Source organism: Anser brachyrhynchus (assembly GCF_964034855.1).
Source record: "Anser brachyrhynchus genome assembly, chromosome: 6".
NCBI classification, from domain to species: Eukaryota; Metazoa; Chordata; class Aves; order Anseriformes; family Anatidae; genus Anser; species Anser brachyrhynchus.
The window spans coordinates 37,216,241-37,241,094 of NC_137700.1; the positions used below are offsets into that span (position 1 = coordinate 37,216,241).

General features: G+C 35.5%; 1 protein-coding gene across 14 annotated transcripts in view; it reads left to right on the plus strand.

Moving 5' to 3' along the window:
• ATRNL1 (attractin like 1) overlaps nucleotides 1-24,854 on the plus strand; it is a 519,237-nt gene that overhangs the window by 439,781 nt on the left and 54,602 nt on the right. For all 14 annotated transcript variants that reach the window (XM_080597609.1, XM_080597608.1, XM_080597595.1 and 11 more), the window contains one exon: nucleotides 23,269-23,383. In XM_080597609.1, coding sequence (XP_080453735.1) covers nucleotides 23,269-23,383 — 115 coding nt within the window. The remainder of the gene's footprint in view (nucleotides 1-23,268; nucleotides 23,384-24,854) is intronic.

The window sequence follows — 24,854 nt, forward strand, 5'->3', positions numbered from 1 at the left end:
GGGTTAAATAAAAACAAAACAAACAAACAAACAAAAAAACAACCAACCTCTAGCTGAAGACCAGCAGCCCAAGCTGGCAGCTTTTTTGGAACAGAAGTGTTTGTGCCACCTGGGCAGCTTCTATGACTTCAGGGGTAAACGTAGGGGTTTGTCTGGCATCTGCATTAAACTTGCTTGCAGGTGATTTTGTGTTTTTTTTTTTTCCCCGTGAGGAATTTTCTCCTTTCTCTGTAAGCACCTCTCCTTTTCCCTTTTTGAGGTGTAAGTGCAGAAGGCACACTTCAGCCTCTGAAGACAGGAGACAGTAAATGTCACTATCTGCTTCACTTTGTACAAACACGGCAAACTCACGTGACAAATATTTTGTTTGGAGTATTAAAAAAACCAAACAACTATGTCAGTAAAACTAAATATTTACTATCTAATCAGAAGTGAATGCCAATCCATCTATAATAAGCAGTTTCCTTTAATCTGTCATAAAATCTTGGTTACTGGGGGCATTTCTTTCCTTCCCATAGCTTTTCACTTACGTGCTACTATCGATTACACTGTTTGAAGGAAGCAGGGACTCAGTTTCTATGTAGGATATCTTTCAAGTATTCTCTGCAACATGCATGTTCACAGATGAAATTTGTCAGTATATCCTACTTCATCTTGCATTTATACAATCAGTTCTTTCCAACTTTTAAACTTGCAGTTAGTTTTTAATGCCTTTAATTCCATTCAGAATTTAAAAGATATTTGATGTATTTGTTGAACCTTTTATTGTCTTCAATTCCAAAAATCACTGTAATGATAGCCTGTTCATTTTTTTTGGAAAAAGTTCACTGTAAAGGAATGGACTTGTTATAACCTGAGTTTATGTGCATTTTTCACAGCATGCTACCTACTCACTTAACATTCAATGCCAACTGCAACTATAAGTTATCCTGTAATATCTACACATATCAGGAACGTTTAAAAGTTTCTTACATTAGAGCATTGTAAGCTTTACTATTATATATTATCAACTAAATATTATACATTATCAATGAAACCTTCACCTGCACCATCTTGTTTTATTAATTGTAGGGTAATAATCTGCATATAGGAATAGAGGAGAATTATGTAGCGAGCAGCTTCTACATGACAGTAGCATAACTTATTTTGATGTTTCTGTATTATGTTTCATACAGAAGTCCTTCAAAAGAAATGGTCAAGAGCTATTATTTTTTTACTCATAGATTTTGTGAGAAACTCCTTGATAGAAGGTTATGGATTTTAATGCATAAGTTTTGTAGAATGACTGTTGAAGTTGAAACTTCATTTTGAGAGGCACTGGGCTTTGTTTAACTGTGTATTTTTAGTATCCAGAGTTACTGAACCAGACTTTGCTTAATTAATAACTATAGGATGTGAGGCAGTTACAGTGCTGCTTTTTCTATTAACTTGCAATTTCCTTTAGGAAATGAATAAACTTGGGGAGGGGGATGGTGGGGAGGCATGGCTGCTGAGAATAGATGGGGTACCACTCTACATTGCCAAATTAATTTCAATGAGTTAACAAACATGGTCTATAAACTGAGTAAATTTAATTCCATAACTCATCCAACACATTTTATAGGAAAAACAAACATATTTCTTAAAGTTCATTAAAATAACATTCTAATTCTAAATTCCACTTGGCAGTTTATTACTATCAAGTCCATATTTCAATAAGATATTGAGACATTTCAAATATAAGTCAATTTTTTCCAGTGTAATCTCCATTGCTTCCACTGAATTTGTATTTTGTCACTGAAAGCAGCAGCTGGAATGCTCTGCCTGTGAACAAGTTCTTAAGGGATGGCCTAGACTTTGAAAAGTTACTTTTGTTTGCAACTGAAAAAAAATCTGCCATGCAAGCACAAATTGCTGCAACCTGTGGTTATTTCAATCACTGAAATCCTGACTCTTTAACTGTTAAGTTTGTTAACATTGCTTAAAGAATTATTCTCCGAAGAACTGAGAGTCTTTAATATACACATCTAAAACTACCCTACAAAACTTTGGGTTTCTTAAAATGACTAATAAGTGTATTTACTTACCTTTAATTTTAATTTTTTACTTTATAAGCTTGTTTAAAGTCAATAAAACATAAAACTGAACCTTTCTAAACATACTCCACAGGGACAAGGAAGAAAGAAGGATTAAAAAAAAAATATCTTATTTAATGAATCACTTACTTGTCATTTTGTCCATTTTAGTCAGTATAGTTATACTCTAAATCTCTATTTTAAATGCTCCAGTTTCAGGAGGGTATAATTTATTTATAAAGGGGTTCTGTAGTTAAGTCACATAATCCATTATAGGGACTCTTTTTTAAAATTTAAATACCTTGTTTTCAATTATTATCAATTAAGAACACTGCTGTAGTAACTATGGTGTGTGTGTGAACACCTCAAACACAGATATGGCACAAGCTGCAGAATGAGTCTCAGTGTAGTTAAACTTATTTAATGTGTGCTTCTAAAGGAATCAGTCCTGCTTTTTCAGTTATTACTTGTTAGACATCTATGATCAGTGCCTGTGTTTAGTCTTAAATTTATCATTTATGTGGGTACCAGTTTAAAACATTTGTCTTTTGTATAATTTAGCCTGTGTATAAGCATCTACTCATTTGCGTACCTGAAATTATTTCTTGTTCTTGTTTAACATGTGCTAGTGAGTTCATTGGGATGTCTTGTTATTAAGCTCCTTTATTAAAGTCACCTTTTAATTTCCTGAGTTAATTAAAGATTTCTGTTATTTTCACAATCGCCTTCATTGTGTGATGGCAAGTATAGTACCCTTTACTCATTTGGTTTCTTGTAATTTATCACGCTGTCAATGGAGTTGTTGAACTATTACTTTGTATTTAAGTATTAGTAATTAGTGACTGAAACAAATGATGTTGTAATAGCTAGCATATATTTGTGAATGGTATGAAAGTATTATCTTAAATTCATGCTGAAGATAGGCATTGGATGAATAGCAGCATTTCTTCCTTTCAGTCTTTGTCATGGGTGCAGTATAATGAAGGTGTCAGTTTGCATCCAGTTTTGCTTAGTATCAAAAGGTAACTTTAGGGTGTTTTTTTGTTGTTATTGGTGGTGGTGGTGTTTTTATTTTTTCCCCTGTTCTGCATCTAATCAAGACTAGTAGAAGAGAACCCTCTCAATTATTTTTGGGCCAAATTTACTATTGGCTAATCACTTGTGGATTTGATATGCACCTGTATGTACAGCTGAATGAGGGGCCAAAATTGACTACCTGTGGCAGTTGGCAAGAAAAGTTAATTTGAAGTCATTAAAAATCATGACTTCCTTATAAAAATTAGAGCTTGAAGATGTGCTGTTAAATAACTATAATAATGTAAGTATCCAAAACAAACAGGAAAAAGGCGCTAATTTGTATCCTAGTGTTTAAGCATTCAGATAAGGGTTCTGTTCCCGCATCTTTTGCTGCCCAATCTAAATCTTGCAAGCGTTCTTGATAATAGCGTCTGTCCATGTGTTCTGCCACTAGAGTAAAAAGCCAGGCTTCCTCTCTAACTATCCTATACCTCTGTGGAAAAACAACCTCTTGAAAATTGGTGAGGTTGTGTTTGAGTGCCCCCACTTTATGGGAAATCAGATCCAGGATTTTCACATCTTAGATTCATACATTAGCTCAAAGATAGCTATGCAAAAGGCATAATGCATCCATTTTTAGCATAAAGTACATTTTTAACAAATCAGATACCTGGGTGAGATTTAGATGGGGATGAGATGCTTCAGAATGGCTTGTGGCCCAGATGGGAGAAACTCAGTGAGTTGATGTTCCTTCCAAGTAAAGCAGCATAGAAATGGGCAAGCTTACACATCTAAATTCTGATGAGGTCTGAGGCATCAGGGAACCATGGTAGATCATCTCATCCTTTTAGCAGTAGTAGTCTTCCAATTCCCTATGTAAGCGCTTCAGTTAGCATGCTGTAAACTAGTATCTTGTCTATGCTCTATCCCACTTGGAATGAATGAATTAAATATTCATCAACAGTTAATGTCTGACTGTCATAAGGTGGTATGGCAGGTACCTAGGCTGTGGGGGAGACAAATTCAATTCCTTGCTTTTAAACAAGCAAAGCAGGCACTGTTCCCCATATTCTCACAGTCATGTAATCATTTGGCCTTGCCTCTATCTTCTCTCTTAATCCATTCTTAAGGCAAAGAACTTTTTATTAGGAAATTTTTTTGTAATTCCTATTTTACTAGCTGCAGTACGTTTGTGGTTGTATCCTTGCACATGAAAATTAACTGATTGGAAGACAAGCTGCCTGATTTTTACTGCAATAGGTACCAACGGGAGACTGAATATAGAGGAAGAAAGTCTACATGCAATGAGAAATCGCTTTCAGCATTTTGTAATATTAAACCAGACTTACCTAAAAGAATACCGTCATGCACTTTCATGCCTTCAAATCTTTCTGAAGAGTTGCCCAAAACAGTGTAATAGGCATGTCTCAAACCTGGAAAATGCTTCATCAAGGGCTTGTTCATATCATTAATCAGTAAACTAGGTGAAGATTGAAAAATGAACCCCTGAGGTGTTGTCTAAAGTTTATAGAACTGAAAATATTTTGAATCAATCTAAAAGCACATTATGTGTTTGCTATTGACTTTTATTCCTTTTGTGAACAACTTTGCTATTATGCTGTTTGATTTAGTTTTTATCATGTGGCTATTTTTCTATTAAACTAACATTAATCAGGCATTTGTCTTCCTTTGCGCTCCTGTGAAAATCATATTTCCTGGTTGGGGCTGTGGAGGAAGTGTTTGAAATGCCATTTATTTGTTTATTTTGAGTTGTCTCAGACCTAGGAATATCATTTTCATAATACAGGACAGAAAGTTACTTTCTGAATTTCTGAGGAAAATAATGTGTGAATCATACGTGATAAATGAAGGCAAGATTGTACCAGATAAATGAAGGCAAGTCACAGTTTTCTTGTAGGCTGCCATGCTGGTAAAATATCAAGTGGTTGAGTAGTCTTCTGTGCAGTGTGGTAGATAAAGTTCAATCATTTGTTTCAATTTGGGAAACTGGAATTATGCAGTAATTAGCTGCATCAGTTCATTCTGTTTTCTCGGTCTCAGACCTGACCACTATGACCAAATACAAATTGCATGGCTGCAGTTTTTAGAGAGATAGCTGCCAACTCTTTGATTTTAAATTATTCATAATCAATACTAAAATATAGACCCTAAAGATTTACAAACCATATCCTATGAGAAACTTAGATCTATAGATACCTTATAGACTTTATGAATCAACATTTAAAAATTTTATTTGGTATTTAATATACTGAAAACACTTGTTTATTTGATTTATTACTGATAATAATTTAAAATAATAAAGAAAATACTTAACTGTTGAATATATAATTAGATTCCTATACTTCAATTACATTCCATTAAAACAAGAAAATACTGCTTTTGGAGATAGCGTTATAAAGCTTTTTAATATTTGGGATATTCGGAATTTTTAGTTTTTGTTGTGTTTTTTTTTTAAGGAAAAAAAGTGCAGTGACCAACTCTAATGATATTTTTATATCATCCTTTAGCCTTAATTCTTGAAATAAATAAACAAATGAGCATTGCAATTTTATGTCCTAATCGTTAAATGTAGCAGTAACTGATGGTGATGGAGATTCATAGGGTCATAGAATGGTTTGGATTGGAAGTGACCTTATAGACCATCCAGTTCCAACCTGCCTGTCATAGGCAGGGACACCTCCCACCAGCCCAGGTTGTTTAAAGCCCCATCCAGCCTGGCCTCCATGGATGGAGCATCCACAGCTTCTCTGAGATTTACCCGATGCTTGGGGGGGGGAAGGGAGGGGGCTAGAAATATATGCTATAAAAGTCTTTTTTTTTCTTAAATGCAAATCAGGTAGTAAAAACAGTCCTTGAAAGATGGAATTATAAACTCTGAAAATTTTACAGTCCAGTTTTCTATTTTTCAGGACCTTGCCATTAAATTGATGAAAGCTAAGGGATTGGTTTTAGATCTGAAGTATACAAAAACTGGTATGAGAGGAAGATTTTCATGTTTTCTAAATTACTTCTTTTTCTAAAATGCATAATGTATTTAGTGTGTAATTGGTAATGTCAGTATTATGCCTTCTTCAGCGTCACTTGCATAAGCCCTGACATTCAAGAATAATGTGGCCTTCCTGAAGTGATATTCATTGAATGTTTTCATCTTTTATATGTCTGTGAGCAAGAGTTTGGGAGGACTGCATTACTCATAAATGAGCAATATGTGAGTTGTATAGATCACACCAAACAACCATCGATAAAAGCTCTGTGGATCACGTTGCCATACATTATGCATATGCCACATGTTTCACAGGAGAAGAAAAAATATTAAAAACTCTGCTATGGGTTAAGTTCTTGTACTTTTATATTATGAAGCCAAATTCCTTCATTTGTATCAGTCTAAACTTGATGTTCTGAAGCAGATGTTGTGTATCTCAGTGAAAAGCCGCCATGAATCTTGAAGTTTAGATTATCCAAACCTTTATATTATAGTTCCTAAAATCATGAGATAGCAGGCCCAAAAGTTTGCACTGATGCTAATAAAATACCAAGCATATATATTATAGCTTTTAGATGAATTCCAGGTCTTAAGAACATGAAACTGTCTTGGCACATTTCTATATTTGCAGTCAGACTAGGTCTCCAAAGAGTGTTGATTTTTTTTTCTTTTAAGTGTGGAACAGGTGAATGGAAATGTGCAATGGATTATATATGATATAACATGGTATAATGGCATTATATAGCAGAACATAAATCTGTTGGATGTACATGGTAATTGAAAGGAAAGAAGGAGGTATGTGGCATATGTAAGAATCCTGGTAACAAGTATTTAAATGATTGGATGCATTTCTTTCAAAAGAATCTGGAAAATTGCAAAGAGAAAATGTTATACAATCTGTTGCAATCGATGTGAAATGGATGTGCTATAACAAAACTGGATTTTGAGGGAGATCACTGACTCAGAGAAAAGTAGAACTGCAGAATAAGGAGGATGAAAGTCCTCAGGGTAGATTTCTGATTTATGGCTCTGCTTTCCCCTTTTGTAGCTTTTCTTTTTTTAACCTTGGTGATTAACAAGTTCATTTCATTTCTTTATTTTCTTTTCAACTCCTAATGATCCTTCTCAGCCCCTAACGACTATGTAGTAGGGATCTAATTACATACAAGTGCTGTCCAGAAAACAGTTCTAACAATTAGAGAATTAAAGACCAAATAAAGTGCTTGAACTATAAGAGTCACAATGATCCCTTGCTGAAATTTTGGTGGAAGCATAAAATATTGTCACCAAAATATCACTAAATAAAAATGTGAATCCTCTAATGTATGCCAAGTTACATGGATTCTGTTATGTTTTCTGCTCACATGACATGCTATGTAAAAGCAGTCTGTTCCACATACATATTTTGTGCAGATGGTCCAGTATTCACGATCATCACAAAAAATCTTTGTTCTGAATTAACAGGAATGGAGGTAGCACCTGTAACTTTCAATACTTATATTAAGGTTCTGAACAAAATACGTAAAGGTAAAGGAAAAAAAAAAAAAGGTATGATGGTAGAAGTGGAGTTGCCTCAGAGTAGCCATAATCCCTCCTGCATGATTGAGGGGCACCCTTGATCTGCTCCTGTGTGGTAAAAATGAGTAATGCCTACTGACACACATCAGTAAGTTATCCGCTTGTAAGAACAGAGAAGATGGTTTCCTTTTGTGCTAGAAATTGCTTTTAAGTACGGATAATAACTTAGTCTCTGTATCTTTGTCATGGGTGTGAGTAGCCCATAAGAAAAGAGTTAGAGATTTTGCATCAAGTCTTTGTGAGTGTATTTGGGCCATAACAGCATACTGGGAATGGGATATATAGGTAAATATACAGTGCATTAAATATACAGTGCTGCACGTGTTATAATAAAAAAAAAGATAACCCTCATTGCATTGGCACACTCCAATGAGCATGCACAAATGAACGCGCTCTACAGGAGGTGTTGAGAGACAAGATATATTAAGGAAGTTTGTTACCCTGCTTGAAGCTGTTCAGAAACTCCTGGGGTCACTGCAGGGTATAGAAAGTGCTAGAGTACACAATTAGGTAGAGAACAGCTTTGGAAACAATATTATGTGCCTTTATTTGTAAAAGGAAAAAAAAAAAAAAGGTTCATCTAAGGAAGTAATTTTATTTATAAAGACTGTTTTACTGTTACTTTCATCATAGGAATGTATGATCTTCATTATTGTCACTTATAGCTATGGAATGAATACATGACTTAGAACTGCTGAAGAACCAGACACTTCATGGGAGCAACAGACACCTGCAATTTTTGATGTTTTCTCATAATAGCAATGTCATTGACTCAATTAGAGAGAATCCAGTGATCTACAGTCTGGATTGTGAGTCACTTGTCTTTTTCCAATTACTTTCTGAATATTGAGAGAAGTCAAATATTTACAGCAGGGCAGAGTGGTAGCAGAAGGCCCTTGCTAGCCTTTGCTAGCTCACAATAAATGGCTGAACCACCACCGAACAACGGTTTGTTTACAGATGGTTAATTAGGGACCTAACTGAATCTTTTAAAAGGACAGATGCAAATTGATTAAAATGTATATCATCTACAGGAGCAGTCATTAATAAGAAACTCCTACAAGAAAAAAATAGTCATATATCCAATTAACATCTTCAGCTTGCTCAGCAGTTCGCTGAAAATTAGGAAACTCTCTAATGACCAAAACCAGACAAACTGGAGGAAAATTACAGCCATACAAAGAGGCATTTAATATGGACATGAAAAAATGTTTTAAATATATAATGAAAATGTAAAGCTAAAATTCAGTAATATAAAGATCAAATAGATGAAATGTTAATACCCAAATTAAGTTTGTCATTAAGTATATGTTCAGATACTTCCCATAACTGAAGGTTACACAAAGGTAATTTTTTTCTTAAATGAAGAAAACTATTCATCTACATTTCAAGTTACATTACTTGTGGTAAATTCATAGAAGTTTGAACAAGGACAAAACCAATTGGAATGTGAAGGGCAAAGATTACTTGAGCAAAGAGTGCTAGCTGATAAACAGACAAAAAAAGATAGTGTTTGGAATTGCAAATTTCAACACTAGGTGATTCTGCAAAAACAAGGACTTTACAACAGTCAGAACTGGAAGTCATCCAGAAATGTCACAGCAGAACAATCAGAGACAAGGGAACTGGAAATAGTAGAAACCATTCTGTCAATTTATTATCTAAGAGAAACTAAAAGACATCTATGAAATCCTTAAAGATATTGATGGCTCTAGAACCTCTTATTGCAACTCATTTCAGTAGATATTTGGGGAATTATGAGACATTGCTTTGTCTGAAGAGATTTTCAAGAGGATTTCATTTTTAATGTTTTTGATAAAATTTTATTGAGCTTTTTTTTTTTTGCTTCAACATAGCATTCCAGAGATTTCTGATAGCACATCTGGAAATAATGGCATGCATTTGTGTGTGTAGTATGTCTGCATACATGTGTAAATGCAATTATTTTATTTACTTTTTTTTTCACATTGTATGTCCTCTCCACATGGAACACAGTGAGGAAAAAAAGAAAGATAGGAAAAAGAAAAAAAAAAATTAGAAAACCTGAGTTTGTACACATGAAGGGGATGGGTTTGGCTTGCTCTAGGCTCATACACAAGGTTGCCCTAAATCACTATGGCTGTAAATGGCAACTTGCTTATTTAAACTGAGAAGAAAGAGTCAGTCAAATGTGTTGCTAGCTACTGTAATCTCTTGAGCACCCCTGTCTAGAGGGCCTGACTTTCTTTGCCCATGGTAATCCTATGTAGCTAAAAGCCTGGTAGCTTTTCCTCCATGGAGAAAGCATAAACTACATCACAGACATATAGAATCAGTTAAGATGTTCTCAGTGTATTTAAAGATAACTTAAAAGATAGTATTTAAAATATAGCTTGTATGTTCTCTGAAACTTCAACCTACCTGTAACTACAGCACTTTCCTTATTGGATGTTGATTGGGGCACTTGCCAACCCTTACTTGCATTCTTTGCATTCAGTCCCACACGATGACTTCTAAATTGTAACTCTGTCTTCATAAAACATGCCTGCACTACTCCTTCTTTGTGATCTGTTTCCAAAACATCCTTTGCCACACCTTCCTCACACCTAAAATGAGTTATGGATTTTTTTTATTATCTTCATCATACAGGTGCAGACAGCACATCTCAATTAAACTTTTTTAACTGACTTCTTAGTTGTGCTTAATACTTCCCTCACTGCAGCAGTATTGTGTGTTAAAATAGATTGCCAGTGGCACACGTATTTCCATACTTCTGTATATTTTTATGGAAATCTAATTGTCTTCTGATTGTATCACTGCATTTTAAAACAGTTTTGTTTTGCAGTAATGAAAAGCAGGAATCCTTGATGTTACCTGAGTCAGGGCCAAGTTTTAAATTAAATTATAAGCCTTGTATAGAACTGGTATTAGAAGAAAATGTTAATTGTCCCACATCTCAAAGGTAGCTGAGAAGTTTCTGAAAGACTGAGCAAAATTGTCCTATTTGAACCTAAACACAGTGTAGAAAGTTGAAGAAAGTTATGAGCACATGACAATAGGTTCAAAATCAAAACAGCTTTGGAATTTAAATTATAATAATCAGAATATTAAAAAATATAATAAACAGAAGTTGATACCAGTTGAATATCTCTGTCCTTTGAAACATTAATATTAATAGTATTTTATCCTTTCTAAGGATTTCTGTGAAACAGCAACACCTCAGAGGACTATTTCCTAATATCAATATGATGCATATATTCTGTAATAGAATTTCTTCTAATTTGCTTGGGTAGCCTTAACTACAGTTTTCCTTTCCACGTGGTATAACAACAAGCCAGCTTCGACCTGATAAACATCTATTGGAAGTTTGCCTTGTTATCTGCCTATGGGTAGTAGATCATAGGTATTTAATTGTAGCAGGAGAGAGGTGGCTTCAATACAGGTTGGTCTAATGGGACTTTACCTACCCCTTGCCATGGGCACAGGCTGTGACATTTCTAAGTCACCTGGCAGTGATGCTTGTGACCATCCCTGTCCTTGGGGATGGGGTGAGGGATCCAGCACTGCTGGAGTCCCCCTGGCTATGCTGGATCCAAGATCTTCAGATTTTCAGATTTTCACTCTTCTAGTATGATTAACAAATAAGTCATCAAGTCTAAAACTGCTGGTTATGATACCATAACTAGCCACTGAAAGATGCTTTCTGAGTGACGCACAGGCTTCACAAAGTCTACGAAGAAGGGTTTAATTGCTAAAGAGGCTGGGGCTGGCATTTAGCAACCGCTGCTGGTTTTGTGCTGCTGATCTAACCACAGGAATTAGCAGTGGGTTCCTGTTTTTCACTGCTGCTAAACAGGGAAGCACTGATTTGAGTGGCTGCCCACAGGAAAGGGGAAATGAAACAGGCTGGAGTTTAGCATTGAATGAGTACAGTGTGTGTCATTTTATGGATGACTGGTATTGTGATACAGTATCTTGTAAGACCTATAGAAATTCTGTCTTGTAGTCACTACTGAAAGCAAATAACCAGAAAGAAAATACGTGCAGTTGATAACTTACCGTGGGATGCAGTGTAATGCAGAGCACTGTAGTCACATTGCTAGCTAATAAAGAAGTGTTTGTTTGGAATATTTTACAAAGGTTGGTTTCTATAGTAACAATAATCGTGAACACTTTCAACTTCAGAAATAACATCTGCTTGATGACTGATCTCAAATCTCAGCTGTTGTTTAAGTAAATAAGATCCTGCGCCTTCTGCTTATTGTATTAGCCAGTGACATTTGATATGGGGCATTTATTTTCATGGAAAGAGCACCATAAGACTGGGGAAAGTGTTGTGAAGGGGAGGGAAAAGGGAAGAGGAATTAGAAATAATGATGAAATGCATGACTAGACTAATAGTAGTCACTGCTAAACTAAATCAGAGCTTACATATAGCAAAAAGTAAATTTGTTCCATTCTGTTGACAGAAGTACAGGACGAGCATTCCTCTGTTTTACTCTTGGCAGGAGGTTAAAACCTATGTACAAAACTAGGGTAAAATAAACCATTTGGTTAGAACTAAATATAAATATATATATATATGAGATGAAGTACAAATATTCATGGAATGCAAGGATTTGAATCAAACTCCAGTGAAAAGTTAAAAAAAAAAAAAAATCTGTGAATTTTCAAGGAAACTTTAAAAAAGATGGTCAAATTACTGGGAAAAAGATATGTCTTTTGAAAAAAATTTGCGTACCATTTCTGGGAACTTGTGGGCTTTACAATGTAAACTTTCAGGCTACAACATTACCTTAAACAAAATAACAAGTTTTTCTGTACTTTCATGCATTAAGAATGGAGTCTATAGAATTCAACTGTTTTTGGTGGTGGTGACTCTATAGAAACCTACTGAAGAAAATAATAAAAATATAAAGTAATGAGAAGTTCCCTGCTGTGTCATAGGAAACACAAATGGAGAAGAAGTACAAGCAGATCAGGACTATGGAAACATAATCAAGCTACTCGTTTTCAGTTAGCAGTGCTCAAGGGCCTAAGCATACTTTGGAATATGGTATTTTCTACAAATAAATAAATAAATAAAATTGACACTTTCTACATAAGTCAAGTAAGTGACATTCAGGAAATCCAACTTCAGCAAATCCTTTATGCAGTAAATCTTTGCTGTCTTAGTAAAAATGATGTAGATCTTGTAATATTTTAAAGGAATATTTTTATTTATTTATTATTTTTAAAAACTACCTCTTTTTAAAAAAAAAATTATTCCATGTTATCATGTTAAGCCAATATGAGTAATGTGCATAAGCAGTTTCATTCATGCGAATAATCCTGTTTGTTTTAATGCAACAGCTTCACCAAACACCAATTCTCATGTGTCTAATTATTTGTCAGAATAGATTCTTTAAGGAAAAGTTTTCTTTCCTGTTCCTTTTCAGTGGAGTTTCTAATATGTTTGTGACCAGTGTAGGTGTTAACAATCTTGATGGGAAGCCATCTTGGAAAATATCATTAAGTGATAATACCTGAGTTTGAGTTCATTTGCCGGATTTTTCAAAGAAACTATTAAGAAAATAATAAAATAGTGTCAGATTTGTAGTTGCTATAAATCAACATAGTTCTGCTACTATTTGTGTGTTGTACTGATTTAGACAGCTGAGAATTATCTCATAGATATTTGAAATTTTAATTGATTTTTAAGATTCAAGTGTAAAACTGTACCCAGTTATGCTTTCAGATTGGTGAATGGGCCAGAGTAGGAGGTCCTCAAGAGAGGAAAGTGAGAGACACATCTTGCAACACCTTTACACAGGTCTGACTGTGCTATCATGATCCTGCCAAGCTGCCCTCTCCCTTTCCACCTCTGGAGATGAATGTTAAAATGTGTTCATTAAATGAAACAGCATTTCAACACATGCTGCTACTACTATATGATAGAGCAAAACTACATTCCCTTTTGCTCCCATCATGTAATTTTTCCTTGGGGTAGAAAAGTCTGATTGTTTTTTCTGCTACTGGAGCAGCTATGATCTGATCCACAACATCCAACACATGGTTATGTGTCACAAAAACTTCTGTGTGCTTACAAATCTTAAACAGTGGGGTAATTTGTTTCAGAATGATGTTTTGGCATTTAAAAAGAGCACATTTTATAGGACAATCAAAACAAATGCTGTGTCATGCTTTGAGGCATTCAGTTCATGTCTTCCCTATGTTCTGTAGGCTGTGATCTGTGTAAGGTGTCATGATAGAAAGTCATTTGTTATTCTGGTGCTATTAGCATTTTTTTCTTGCATTAAGAATATTGCCAAGTTTGCACTTTAATCCATTCTGCTGACAGCTAGCTTTCACAATGTGTCTTGATTTAGTTCTTATTCTTATTATTATTATGATTCCAGGTATAAATGTTTTAATTTATCATTCACTAAGCATCCTGCATGTGGCCAGGAGGTTACAAAAGAACCTTAAAAGACATTGTGGAAAAAAAAGTTCACTAAGGGTATATTACAGATGCCATATGGTGTACTATATTTTCTTTGCAAGAAATGCAAAATACAGCACAATAATTTGAGGATACTTGCCTTTTGTAACCTCTCAAGTCTGGTATAGATCTCCTAATTAATAATTAAACCATATTTTTAATGATTCTAGGATGCTGCGCAGGCACCTTCTAGTCAGAACTTTTCAGTTCTCTCCTAGAATCATTGTAGCAACGACAGACTGAAATTTTATGATCTGCCCCAAGTAAAGGACAGCCCAAGTTTTTCTGCCTAATGTACATTTTAGGAATCTGCAGCTGACTCCGTTTGCTTTTGCTCCCAAAGAAACTAACCTGCACTGTGCTTGTCCTGAGCTCAGAATTCCCCTGATGCCAGCCACCACAGCCACCCTTGTTAGCCTGCAAGTCAGGCAGAATTTAAACTGCACCTAATACTTCATCTTCCTCACCCTGAAAAGGCAGTAGTGGTTACGGAGGGACCATGTCTTCTCGCAGGCAATCAGTGGTAAAGCAACTCACCGGGATACACAGCAGCAACAATCTGGTTTTAATTGATCAGCCAAAGTACTAACAGTGATGGGCTGTCAGTGATTTGTCAGCAGTAAAAATGTAAGTTTTCATAGACACGAGCCTTTAAGGCTGAATTGTGAAGGAATAATGAAATTTTCCACTTCTTGTTTCTAATCCTTGGAGATCCAACAGATATACCCATCTGGGAAACAAATGCCCATTAGCACCACTTCACTGCACAGCACCACTTTGACTTTCAGAATTTGAAATGGCAGTAGGAAGAAGAGTTTACAGGAAAGTATCTGAGGATACATGATGCTTGGTATATGCCACAGACATAGGGTCTCAGATGATTTTCCGAACAGGATCTAGCTAGCTGCTGCCAAGATAAATTTCTTTTCACAAACTGGACACTAGCATTGCCAACCTTTAATCAGACTCAGACAGCTTAATAGGAGAATGTTCTGGAGGCTCTTGGGGATTCCTCTGGCAGTAATCCAGTACAATTGCTACGCACACCTTCTGCTGGAAGTTACGTCCAATATTTTGCAGATTAACCTGAAATTGCTCTTATGAGTGGGCAAGATATAACAGTAAAGTAAACCCAAGTTTATTTAACAGTATGAAAAGATAGAAAACTGTATACATGAACACAGAAAGGAAATGAAACACAACATGCCTTACAGCCATCTGATGTTTTGTTTTAACTTGTGTTTTGCATTCCATTCAACCAGTTGTGAAAGTCAAGAAAATTGCTGGATGGTTCACATTAGTGTCACAATTCAGGGAAAAAAAAACAAAAACACCTCTAGGTAAATGGATGCAAGCTTTAATAGGAAACCTGGCTTGGAGTTCTTTCTGGAAACCCCATTGAAATGCAGGTGATCCTTGTAGCTTAGTCTTAATTCATAATTCTCTTGCTAATGAAGTGCTATCTTAAACAGCATTAGCTTTTGAAATGAAGTCTCTTATTAGGTGAACTGAGACAGAATAACTTTGTTGCAAATAAATATACACATTTTTTTTGCAAATAAATATGGTTCATATAATAGAAATACAGCTCTTCTGGGTAAAAACACTTTCAAATTGATACATAAATTCAACATCAGTACATAACCTTTGATAACTGACAACCATTCTAATCAGAAGACTGCAAAAAGAATGCAGCCCATTAGTACATATTGGTATAGTTACGACAGAGAGGTAAAACAATAAGCTGAAGGATAACAATGCGTTTTGATCACTGCTGCCATAATCACAGCTTGGTAAATCATACTGTGGTTCTTTTTATTTCTAATTCCCACTGTTTTTCTTGTGGAAAGTAATATACCAATATATTTAAGATTTCCATGGCTATTTTGAAATGAGGAAATTAACTGAGATTTATATATGCTAAAAGAATGGTGCAAAATTGGTTTGAAAAGATAATTCACTGTAAAAAAAAAAATCTGTAAGAAATGTTAGTGTAACAATATTGGTCTCGTTCCTTTACATTAGCTTGTTGGTCTTAGTTCCATCAGCTGCTATAGAAATTTTCAGAGGAAACTAGCTCCTCCTGAAGGTCAAGGAGAGCTGGTAGACTCCTCCCAGGAAATCAGTGCTGGCTGAGTGACTTGCAGGAACAAGGCGGTTGCCTCAAGTGTTCTCCAGTATAGGTGGAAGAATTTTAAGATGGTCAAATCCATGCTTTTCAGCTTTTACTGCTCTAGGTAAAGTGGATATGCACCTCACCTTGGTGAGACCTCATTAACTAGAGTTATAAATCATTAAGAGATCCTCAAGCAAAAGACAGTGCAGTGCAGAACCACAAAGGGTTGACAACTCTTAGGCTCTGGGCCATTCTTGCAGGTTAAGCTGAGTTAAAGCTTTCCACTCGCTAATTGTGAAAGGAACTCTGTGGGATGGATGAAGTGAAAATCTTTAGTGAATGCTTATATTTTCAGTAGAACCCTAGGGTCATATGAAGAACTGGCACTTCCTATGTCGGCCAGAGTTGGGAACATTTTTTGTGGCTTTGCTGATTGATTCTGTTGCAGAATTTCCTGAAAGGTCTATCTGCTGGAACATAAACAAGGCTTGGTGAAAGCACTTTTTTTTCCTGTTGTAGTCATTAAGGCTTATTAAGTGTAGCGATAGGACAAGAGGTAACGGTTTTAAACAAAAAGAGGGTAGATTTAGATTAGATATTAGGAAACAGTTCTTCACTATGAGGACACCGGAACAAGCTGCCCAGAGAAGCTGTGGCTGCCCCATCCCTGTACGTGTTCAAGGCCAGGCTGGATGGGGCTTTGAGAAACCTGGTCTGGTGGGAGGTGTCCCTGCCCATAGCAAGGGGGTGGGAACTAGACTGTCTGTAGAGGTCCCTTTCAACCCAAACTATTCTGTGATTCTATGATTACTCCTTACATAAATCTGTGGGGAAAATTGTCAAAACTTTTGGGTGGCTGAGCTCATACTCATTTTAATGACTGTTAGTTCATGCATATCCAACATTTAGAATAGCAATGCAGTGTAACACTGATAGTCAAAGAAAACAGAAGTACAGATTACAGTCTATCTGAAGCATTGCCTTGTTTCAGGTGTGCCAGGTGCCTCAGGGCAGCAGCAGGAGCTGTTAAAGCAGTAAGGTGCTGCTGGAAGGAGCAGATACCATCTCCTCGTTTCTTTGTCATCAATGATACTCTCCAGTACCATTGGTTTTGCTTCTCTTGGCGAATAAACATTGGGAAAGTCAGGTGGGGACAGGATGGGGGTTGGCTGCTGATGAGAGTTGCCCGTCACCTCCTGTTGGCAGGATAGCTGTGCTAGCGACATTCGGAGTTTCTCCAACAAAATGGCTAAAAAAGCCTCAGACAAATTACATCAATGCAATTCCATGAACTTGAGAGGATCAATTTTCTTTTCCTCTTCTGCACTGCTCAGAAGTCTACCTTTACTCCACTGAAAACAGTCAGAGCGATCACAGAATTTTGCTCTCTATCTTTATAGCCTGGAGTAATTTACCTCAAACAAACATTTACTAAATGCAGAACAGGAAAACCAGGAGAACATGAAGAACATGTTCTTCTGTGAAGAACAGACTACCTCTGCCTTCAACTCTGTTTTAAATGAAAGGGTTGTACTGTTGTAAATGTTGTAAATGAAAGTATTGTGAAGCCTCATTTGATAAATGTGTTTTACCAAACAGCTTCCCAGCTCAAGCTCCACATCTAGGAGAGCTGCAGGAATGCCAGTATATCCTGAGTAGGTGTAAGAGAGATGAGGGTGTGCCTGGGCAGGTGAAGGAGAGTTTCCACTATTGGGAAAATGTTAATAGTGAAACTAAGATATTTACAGGGTTTTAAGGCTCTTGATTTTGCATGTAGGTACCTAAATTTGGTCAAAATCCAACTTAAGTATTAAAGTTCTTTTCTGAATTTGAGACTTTCTTATCACAAATAAATCAAGAAAGCCAGAAAATAACCAAAGAATTCAGGAAAAGAACCTGAAGGTAAGAGAAAAGGAAGATGTGCATACTTGTAATGTAACTGAATGTGCACTTTTCCTCCTTTTCTATGTTCCTAACCTCTTCAGAAGACATAGTCTTTTGTTTCCTGTTTTTTCTCCCCTCTGAAGTCTTGCACATTGAGGTCCAGAAAAGTTTTTTTTTTACAGTCAAAGTCTGGTATTAATCCTGTCATAACAAGATTGCTTATTTGCCAAGCCATCAAGCTTAGTTTATGTGGAACTCACCTGACTAATTCTGCATTAATAATATGATTAAAAACTAAGTTTAAATCACCATCATTTATTACTAAAAAAGAGTAAGCCAATCTCTTTTTTAAAAAGAAGAGATGAAATTTCATTTATAGCGAATTCTTGCAAGTAGTTCTAAAACCATTTTAGTTAGGAAACATTGGAGTGATTAATGCATAGTTGTTTATATTTTAATACTTGATTTATATATCGGATCTGTATTTGTGCACATTGTCAAACTTTATTCTGCTCTTGTCAAAATACTTATTACTGCTGACAGGTGTAACATGCTCACATTAATCCTTAATTCCTTGATTCAATTTTCTAATTGCTTTTTTGGCATGAGATTGGAGCCATTTAGTTTTACGTGATTTGTCTTATGGTATAATAACACACTCTTAAAAATTGGATGCACCTAACTTAGAATGCTAAACAGAAATATATATATATTTATATATATATAAAAATTCAGATTTTCAGTCTGTGTGTGTGTGTATATATATATATATATATATACACTGAAAATCTGAATTTCTATAGCACTTCTGTAAGAAACCACTTCTTGGAGTACAGATAGATCTACAACCCTTTACATTTTTCCCTTTCCCATATTCATAGTTTAAAAAATATTTTCTTCGATAGCTAGATGAGAATTAAAGTGTTATTGCATTGTATCCAAAGACGTTCTAAACTCTTATAGTTAATCCATGAACATCTCCTTGGTCACTGTTACCTTCTCCTGCTCCTCTCACCCCTTCATGCTGCTGCCTTCTGTTGCCCATTCTGCCAGCTAAGAATGGCAGAATACATTTCCCATTTTTTTCTTGGGCTGTGTGCTTAAAACTGTTCATTTACGTTATTACAAAACCGCCAGATAACACAATGCAAGGTTTGATGGGGTTTCCAATACTTAAATTAAAAATAAACCTGTTTTATTACTTTCTTGTCATTACAAAGCAGATGTGATAACTTAATGACTATTTTAATACAGGTATGGCTGTTTTTATGCCAGTAACAGTAGCGCTGTTATCTGTGCTTTGGGCGGGGGGGGGGGGAGGCTAAAATTTCTTTCTTTTAGAAACAGATCAGGAGTAAGCAGAGTCTTCCCAAGGCTTGTTAATTTGTTAATTCCTCACAACCTCACCCAGGCTGCTGGACTTTAGCTAGATTTTCTGAAACAAATCTGAAGAGTGGATAATTTTTTCTCTGATAAAAATGGTGAACCCTGGGCAGAATTCTTCTGACACTTAGTTCTCTGACTAAATAACTAAGTAGAAATTTAAATTTTATTATTATTTACTCTCAGTTTTATTCCTTATTTTCTCCCCTTTTTTATTGTCTATATTCGCTAACTTAAGTCTTTTCTTGTCACTAGCAATAATTATAATAATATATACTCTTTGATCCTTCTGTCCTTTTCTTGTTTACTTCCCCTTCCTTTTCACCTTCCCACCTGTCAGTTGTGTGTAAGAAAGGGGATATAAAAGCAAAGTGTTGTTTAATAAGACAAGTATTTGTTTATTCTGCATTCTACTGATAAAGTTTTATTAACTCCGTGATTGTCATTTGTGCTTTTTGGCAAAAGCACTTTTTTTGTGCAGGGGAAAAAAAAGAAGATAATTCTAGTAAGTAAATCACAGTAGCTAAGTGCTTTGGGCAAACAAACATGTGCCTTATCTCTTCCAAAAAAAAAAAATGTGGAAAATGCATGATAAATGGTACATTTCAGAGAACATGTTATGTCACTAGGAAATAACTTTGATTCATGGTTATATATTTATCTTTAAACAACTGACAAACCTCGGAGAATCTAAATTATTATCATTTGCTCTATGCTTCTCTGGCGTTTTGCTAGCAAATCTAAATGATGTGAGGTAAGATTATACATCTCCTTTTTCAGTCATAATGTTCCATAAAGAATCCCAATTTTTAAGCACAAATAGAAAATTCCTACTCTATGTGATTTTTGGATGAGGTCCTCTGTAAAAATATTTATCAGAAAGTTTCCTCCAATTGGGTTTAGAAAAGTATTAGTATAAACTTCAAACAGAAAATGACGATGTGTTAATGAAAGTTATATATTGCACAGCAGTATAAAATATCAATTTGACGTATAATTCAACATTTTTTCATCAAATTAAAAGACATAACAATAAATTTGTTCCTTTCAGTGCTATGTCGGTGTATACTGTATTTCAAATTACAATTTAAAATGAAGATTTCATTTTGTCTGTCTTTTTAAATGGGATGAACAGAATAGTTCAGTTGGAAGGGACCTTCAAAGATGATGTATATAGTCCAACTGTCTGACCACTTCAGGGCAAACCTGAAGTTAAAGCATGTCATTGAGGGCATTATCCAAATGCCTCCTGAACACTGACAGGCATAAATAGAAAGGAATCATGTTATATTCTATTTGCTTTGGTGACAAATCAGGGGAGATGACTTAAATGCTCCATTACTTGCACTACTAATACTAATTCTTTTAATAGCAAATGCTCTTTCAGGATTCAGAGCCACTACAAGGTGAAGTAGGAAGCACAGGGTGACAGTGAGCTGAGTTTAACTGGCCTGGGGCTCCATCCCTGTCTAGATGGTTGGAAAGAGGGAACTAGGAAGAAGCGCTGGAGTTAGCGGCACGTGTTAAACAAGGCCTAAGGTCTTGGGGAGGTGCAGGTGCTGCCTGTTGGGGCAGTTGGGAAGCCATCTATTTTGACAACTGAAAGTGCAATAGATAGGAGTGAATGAAAGCACAGAATAGTAGAAGTTATCAGAGAGGTTTACACCAGATCGGACTGCTGTCAGGACTGGTATGTTGTATTATATTACCCTATGCCTATGCTTGTCTGATTAGATTTAAACTGCCCAGGGCACAAACTAGCTGCTAGTCTGAATGATCCCCTCAAGACCGTTTTCTATATTAAATGCTGTGATCAGAAGAATTTTTTTTTTTTTACATTGCCCTTCAGCATATGTAAGTCAAAGAAACCTTAATAAGAAAAATTTCCCACACCATTTATTTTCCCGTAATCCACTGATACTGCTTTTATGTGTGTGCAATCAATGCTTTTAATTTTAGTATGGCTCTTTTCACCCCCCTTTCTGCATTTCTTTTGGTATAGAGTCATATCACACAGCAGTGCCTGTCTAGGTGTTTTGCTGATCATAGATTGATGGAAGTCATTGGTGGATACACACCAGCTTAAGAAAAACACAGAATCTATTCTCCTCTTCTGTTGCTTTGGCCAACATTAGGCCACTGAGTTACAGAAAATTAAATTAAATGACTCAGATTTAGTTTATTCAGTTTAATAAACGTTTCTTATGCTGTTTTTTAAAAGTGATTGTTGTTAGCTGAAACTTCTGGGGTTTTACATTTATAGTGTCATCATTTGGTAAGGTTTTAGTGAATATAGGTTGTCAATCACTGTGTCTTGGCAATTTTAAATTAGATGACACTTCTCACCCAAGTTATTTTAATGCAATCGCCTTAAATGAATCTACAATCATGACTTTCAAATATGACCAGGTAGTAAAATTAAGTATATTTATCTATTGCTCAATTTATTGCAGTGTTCTCTATTTCCTTATCTCCACTGAGCAGTAATAAATGTTGGTTACTTGGATGTAGAAAAATAGAAAATGATAATTGCTTCACATGATGGAAGCGCCTTTGTTTTCTTTATATCTAGTATTTCACTGTATTTTACTTAGCTAAACTATCATTCTTCTTCATATATTTGAATCAGTTGACATTTTATATATACTTTGCATTTTGCATGTAAATGGAAAGTTTTATGGCTTTGAATTTTGAATGAAAACATCAAACTGGTATTTTGCCTTGGAACATGACAGACATTCTAAAAATTTACAAACAAGAAAAAGAGAGAAATGCTTATGCTGATTTTGACCTAATGTTTTCAGAAATATCTTTAGGGGTTGACTAAACATTTAAGCTCTTAAAAGTGAAATGCCTGTCTCATAGCAAGCACAAAATATGGAAACGTGTAAATATGAAAACACTGTAAATTGTCATATTAGAAACTTATTCTATTGCTTTGTAGGTTGCTCTGCTTCCTTCTAGCTCCTAGTATCCTCAGTCTTGGTAACTTGAGACCAACATGGCAGCAACCATTCAGCTGACAGCTAACTGCAAATTAAAAGATCTATATAGCCAATAAGAGAGAGATGCTTCGTAACAGCACATACCTCCTACCAGCAAAAGCACTGTTATATACTGTCTTATATGAGACAAAGTAAGATGATAATCATGCAGGCAACATTTGAAGGGAGTTTGTAAGTTTATTTAAATAAAGTAACATTGCACCTGTTTTCTGTGTGTGCAGAACATTCAGAAAGAACCTGCCTCACAGAAATCACTTGCTTACTGAGACAGACACATAGAAGGCAGACTTACTGGTCTGGGAAACTTAAGAGGGATCTTAATCTCTCTCATCTATCTACTCGTTTCCCCGTTTTGACATCAGGAAGGCTAGGTAACAGCTGGTTCCTTTAGGCTGGCACTTCTGATTCTTAGAATATGGGAAATCCTAGTACTCTTAGATACCATTGTGTATACCGAAAATATGTTGTGATTTTCTAAGACTAAGAAGTTGAAATCGCTAGATTTAGTGAGCTATAAAATTAGAATAATAATTTTGTTGTCTTTATGATCATTTTATTTTTTCTGTTTGATTAGATCTGCAGTGTGGGCTGTTAAAGCCCATTTTTAAGTCAATGAACATGAGTAGGACAATCTGCTTAAATGCAAAGAGCTAATTGGGGAAAAAAAATCTTCATGCTATTACAATGAACCTTAAAAAAAAGAAGTACAAGTAAAAAATATAACTAAAATCCCTATAAACCTTTACAAAAGTGCCTTCCTTTTACAGGGTGCTCCTAAACCAATTGCTATCGAGCCATGTTCAGGAAACAAAGCAGCTGTCCTCACGGTATTTTTATGTCTGCCAAGAGGATCTTCAGGAGTCCCACCCCCGGGTCAGTCAGGTAAGGCTCGTGATGGTGAGCATTATCTCTGTCCTCATGCAATGAAGTCTTGGACAACTGAGCAGATGCAAAATAATGGCACAGTCTATGAATGCAAGGGGCTACACAGTCAAGGCGTTTAATGCAGGTCAATGTTTAATGAGGAATTTTCATCTGGAATTTGATGTGGTATAGCACATAAAAAGCCCAATGATCGAACAAGGCTGATGTGCAATGACATACTTCAGCACTTCCTGAAATAACATGTTTGTGTACCAATTTTTCGCAGGACAAAACACTTTCATGTGCAGCCACTTCTACAATTTCAGTTCAGCTGCTGTAAATGGTGCTATAAAGGGAATACCAATGCTTATTCTTGCTTCAAGTTAGTGTTTAGTGCACTAACTTCTAGTTAAGTTCCTTTGCACCAAGAGAAATTATTCCCAATGCTGTGCTGACCAGGATCAATTAAAATGTTAACATTTCCCAGAATGCCTGTTGGATGAAACCTGGGATTTTTGATTGAATATACCTGCTTCATTAGGAAGGTGTTCACATTGGAAATGATCCCAGCTCATTTTAAAGCAGCATTTGCATTACCTGGAAATACATCTCATGGTAACCTACCTTATCTCATCTATGCTAGATTGTTGTAAAGAATCATTACAGCCATTCTTATAAAATAACTCCTAAACAACAGACACATAAATTCATTTTTTTTTAAATCCTTTAAATACTGCCTATAATGATATGATACAAAATGGTCATGATAAGAAAATTTAGACAATGATCTGGCACTGCGCAGATGAGCAGTTTACTATTTCAGAGTTCGCTGGACTGTTTGCCAAAATGAACACCTTTGTAATGAACAATAAGATGCATGATATGGGCCCAAAATACTCATAAGCTAGAAAATATGCTTTAGGACTAACTTTTATTATTAAGAGCCAAAAAGTTAGTTATTGTTTTAACCTTCAAAAATCTATTAAAGAGATAAAAAGTATTGAGTAATGATGATGAGGGCAGACTTTGGTGACTTTTGTTGGAGGTAAGCTCAGCTGAGTGTTCTCTCTTCTCCTTTGGGCCAGATGACTATCCATTATTTGTTTGTTTGTTAATTGTTGTTTGTGTTTCCCTGAGTCCTGAGATGAGGATTTTGTTCTTAAAAATGTCATTTATGGCTCGGAATATCGTTTCTGGAAGTGCTATGAAAATGAAAGTGTTACTGATACTTTGACAAATGCGTTTCCTGGTAGAAGTATATAAATGTAAGTGCTCTGAAGGCAGCAATGAAGGAGGAAGGATGTTTAAAATATTCCCTGTTCATGTTTTAAGGAAATGAAAAAGAAACAAAGGTGTTTATAATCTTACAACAAGGAAAAACATTATGAAAGGAAATTAAAAGTAATTGTTGAACTGGAGCTTAATATGCCTTTTTCTGTTGTTTTCAAACTGACATATGATGTGCTCTTCTGTAGCAAAATGTGCTTAA